We start from the raw sequence: 5000 nt of genomic DNA, 5'->3' as shown, positions 1-5000 counted from the left end.
AAACCAACCAGTAACAACACAACAAACAGCAACACACAAAATATCCCCACACCAACAGAGCCAAACACACCCCACCGCTCAATACCCCCCAAAACAACACAACCACCCACCCCTTTACCAAAACAACAATAAAAACACAAAACCAACATCCGAAGTCAGACCAAGCCCGATGCCACCCATGTGAACCACCCACAAGCGATTAGCTCTAGTATGACCACCCACCAGTCCCAGTCCGCATCTCCTGTACCGTGCGGCCCACGCAGGCACTTGTCCTCGCTCGGCCTCATAATACCTAAACAACAACACTCTCACCTGCGGACCCTCGTCAAGCTTAATCCTTGAAACTTCTCAGTCAATCCCAACTGGCCCATCTTTTTAAGATGCCTAATAACGAATTCTCCCCAGTCTTCCGACAAACCCAGCGCAACCTATCCGTTTTTGTCATTAAGATCCAAGTCCAAACGGCCTAGCGCAGCTTGTTACCCAGAGACCTACAACCCAACCACTCCAGCATATAACCCAGGCAAATAACCTGGCCAGCATTTCAACCACCGTTCAAAACACCTTGCTAGCTCATTCTTGCACCGGCGAAAGCATCAACACAGCCCTCCAACAACAGGCCACAATTGACAACATTGCTGGCCCCACCCTCCATAAATTAAACAGTGCAAAGGGACTCCACGGAACCAAATGTGCATAAGCCAGAAATCAGGGCAGGGCTCGGCTCAGAGCACACTTCAACGACAAACATGTCAACCGGGCTTCCTCCATTCAAGCAAGCCACACCCCAAAACAATCCGCACACAACACAAACTGCCCCACATATGCTTGCGACCTTGCTAGAAGGACCAGAATAATATCCACGAGCAGAGCATTTAAAACGAGTCAACCCAATCGAAAAAACCACCACAAACCTAGCAAACCTAGGGCACACAACCTCCGACAACCATACATTAAGTAAATAACCTGCAACACAGCCAAGGAAGGACTCTGAACATAGAACAAACACAGAAAACCCCCACTCAAACAAACAAAAACACACACACCCAAACCACAATGAAGGCTCAAAACGCCAGGTAGCCAGGAGAAAACAACGGCACCACGTTGCACCCGAAGAACAGCCCCTTCGGGCATATATTACCTCAAACCAAGAGAGTAACTCTAGTCCCAAAACAAACACCAACACCTTAACCCCCCACATTGCCTTTAGAAAGATCGACCAAAAATTGCAAAACACCCAGAGAACTCACCTCAGACCAAGGTGAAACCAACCGAATCCCCACACCCCCCACCACAAACACACACGCACATACCAACAAGCCCCTCCGGAACCAACACACTCACATACTCGCCTCCCAAAAGCCTCAGCACTTACAGAACACCACAACCTCCCGATGTTGCACAAGCCTTACTAGCACCAACGCCACCCTTCTCCAAACACAATGCACTAGATAACCGCACTCCAACAGATAGTGAACAAGCTCCAACGCCAACAAACAAAAAAAAACAGTCGACAAGACTACGATAATATACTATCCAATACCGCATCATACCCAAACCGATTTCAGAAACGGTGACTACTATAAACACCGACATGCACTCAGCGCCCAGTCTCACCCCCCTACGCACAAAGGTAGTCCCAGAGGGCGACACACAACAAATCTACCAGAGCCGTCCCAAAAGCGCACCTCCCGAACGCAATCAAAACTTCAACAGATACAAAACCCAAAGACAGAGAGTAAAACAGGTACCAATTGCCCAAATAGCTCCTCTATACATCACACCCGATCCTTAAGGCAAATCATTTCCCTCCATTCGACACAGATCCCTCTCATGCGCACACACAACCCACAATACAAAACGCCCCACAAAGATAACAAGATGTGGAAAACCACTCAGCTCTACTAGATCACAGAAACATCGCATATAACCCAAAGTCTTACTTACAAGCCAACATCAACAAGGAACGGGAGACGGAAAAACAAACCACAACAAACCAAAACGCGAACGCAACTCCCTATTATGACAGTTCGACGAATGAATTTAATTCATAGTAAGATACAACACAAAAAAAATAGACAAAGCCAGCCAACCTACCACAATACCTATATTCACAAACAAAACACCAGAACACCCTCAACACAACAGCCAAAAATCTGTAGTCTACACAAAATCGCCAACTGCCATCCTTTTTCCTCACCAACACAATGGGGGCTGCCCAGGGACTGCTACTCTCCCGAATGACACCTTTTTTCAGCATATCTGCTAGAAGTATCTTAATCTCTTTGTACATCAGTGGTGGTAAAGGACGATATTTTTGTTTAATGGGTGGTGTATCACCTGTGTGGATCTGGTGTTGGACCAAATCAGTTCTTCCGTAATCCTCCTCGTTCACAGCAAACACCTTTCGCCACCTCTGCAGCAGGGTCTGGAGCTCGACCTTCTGCTGGGGGGTCAAGTCTATGCCGTTAAGCAGTTGACTCACCTCCTCTTCAGGGATCGCAGGCTCTTCGGGCCCAGCTGCTTCAACTACGCCCACCTCGATCACACCTCAAGGGAGTACGCACGCGCGCGAACTCTCAGGGAACAGCCAACACACTAGACATCTACAAACTTCAACGCCACCCGAACCCGCATCAGACATCACACCAACGCCAAATATCTACACCCTTGTCAGGCTAAAGATCACATACCTGCTCCATAACAATCCACGGAAAACCCTCGACCCTCACTCACTCTACAAAGGCATTATACAACCATGGACCACACGAAACCCTTCTCCCACACAAACAAAACAAAAAAAACACGGCTTAGCAGTAAACCTGAAAGTCAAACATTCGTAAATAGGAAAATACAGATTACAGACTCACGCAGTAAGGGGCAGAACCCGACCACACTCCTCCAAACCTGAACTACTGACCAGAACCAGCGTTCGAACCCGACTTAACCACCCCACCAGGTCCAGCACAAATAACACCGCGCTCCACAAGGCACCTTCCACCTAGATAGACCCAAGCGTTCACATTGTCACCCCCACCACTCAAACACTATACCACGGATCTGCGACCCTAGACCCCATCCTGAATGACCACAGTTCGAACGCAAGAGAACGAAACCAACAAACAGAGCCACCCTTGACCCCATCCTCCCTGCCGAGCAACTAGCAGCGCCCCACCACTAGACCCACAACCCCAAAACCAACCTAGCAAAAAAACCATAGACAAACCCCATAGAAACCCACAATCAACGCCTCCATATAAAACGATACCAAAACCAGCGAACTACGAAATCCCCCCCAAAGTAACTAGTTGACAAGAACAACAACGCCCAAACAACGGCCTCAACCCCATTTCCAAGATGCTCTAGGCGGGACAAGACCTACCTCAAGACTACATACTCTCGAGGAATGCGAAAAAACCGAACCCTTGGACTGCCAAACTTCAGACCAAAACTACCAACCTTCGCCAAAGACCCAACCACACTCTCCTCTCTGACTCCTGGCTGGCTCGCAGCGCGTGCTATTTTTCCGTGTTGGCATGGATACGCTCTTAAATAGCGTACAAATTTGGTCAGAGAACAAACTTTGACCTCACCTGACCTTTTGGTTTTCTTGCCCTTCATGATTAATTTGTTTACTCATCACGCCACTGGTAGGATAATTATATAAATAATAACCAAATATTGTTCCAGGTCCGTAGAAGTCCTAACTACATGTGTCAACTGCCATTACATATTTACAGTTACATAAGCCTTGAAAGAAATAGATAGTTAATGTATGTTTCCAATCAGCGGAAATTTACAGTTTTATAGTTATAATTCTCAGTGAATTTTTCATTTCACTTGATTATTAATCTTCATAAATGCCCATGAAGTGTTATGTGAAGCTTCTTCAAGTGAGTTAAGCTTATTGCATAACATGATTTTGTCGTTGCAGTTAACAGTAAACACTTGTGACAACAGCTCAGAAAATTATGTTTTTGTTTTCTGATATAGATTATTCTGCATCACTAAATCTTCTAAAAGAATAATTTGTTTTGATGTCTTAATTTGTGTGTTTGTTTTTATTGGTGTGTTCATATGTTTTTTTCATCATGTCCTGCCTTTCCAGTTACATATATAATTTTTATAATTTTATAATTTTTCTGTTTTATTTACAATAGTTGTTTGATGTTTTTGTAGGTATGCTGAGCTGCAGACATACACAAATCTGGATTTTCATCCCATAGAGGATGGTTACTGTGACCTTATAGTTGAAAAACCTACAGTTTTCATGAAACTCGATGCTGGTGAGTAATAAAGATTTACTGGACTCAAATTAAAGCCCTGAAACCTTAACAGAAAGCTTGAATCTTTTACTCTTACTATACTTGAAACTGACGCATTTAAAACCTCATTTAAATGTTGCAGCAATGTATTGACAGCATTTTTTCTGCTTTTATCCACACAAATGAATACTAGTGATATTTTTTGTTTAAAATCAGAGAAAAATTAAAATTAAAATTAAAGAAATCAAAATAGATAGTTCGCAGTCTGCCTTAAATGTGACTTTGCATTGAGCAGTCAAGCACACTGTGCTTGTGTCTACCAGCTTGAATAGGAAACCAAGTCAAGGTGAGATGTAGGGGTGTGTATTGGCAAGAATCTGGCGATACAATATGTATCATAATACAGGGTAGACGATACGATATATTGCAATACTAAACGCCAGACGATATTTGTGTTTAGTAGGACTAAATTTAATTAGGAAAACTCAAGTAAACAGTCCAAACTGTTTAATGCTTGACATGAAACATCTGAAACAAAAACACTAAGTTCAAAATGAATGGAGAAATTAACATCTGCCTTATTAGAAGTCATGTCAAATAAACAAACAAAAACTACTTTACTGAAATATCAAGTATTTTTTAACATGAAAAAAGTAAACATGTAACACTGAAGTCTTTCTAAGTACTATGATTGTAAAATACTTATCCAAAAACTGCTCTATGGAGCATCAAAAC

At 43.5% G+C, this 5000-nt stretch overlaps 1 protein-coding gene across 1 annotated transcript in view; it reads left to right on the top strand.

The window, feature by feature from the left end:
• Positions 1-5000, top strand: part of eogt (EGF domain-specific O-linked N-acetylglucosamine (GlcNAc) transferase) — a 54073-nt gene that overhangs the window by 36581 nt on the left and 12492 nt on the right. The window contains exon 7 of the mRNA XM_005945456.3: positions 4180-4286. Coding sequence (XP_005945518.1) covers positions 4180-4286 — 107 coding nt within the window. The remainder of the gene's footprint in view (positions 1-4179; positions 4287-5000) is intronic.

Source organism: Haplochromis burtoni, unplaced genomic scaffold (genome assembly GCF_018398535.1).
Source record: "Haplochromis burtoni strain Fernald_Lab_line unplaced genomic scaffold, NCSU_Asbu1 Contig_451, whole genome shotgun sequence".
NCBI lineage: Eukaryota > Metazoa > Chordata > Actinopteri > Cichliformes > Cichlidae > Haplochromis > Haplochromis burtoni.
Note: the sequence above shows the minus strand (reverse complement) of the source record. Positions and strands in the feature narration are given on the sequence as shown.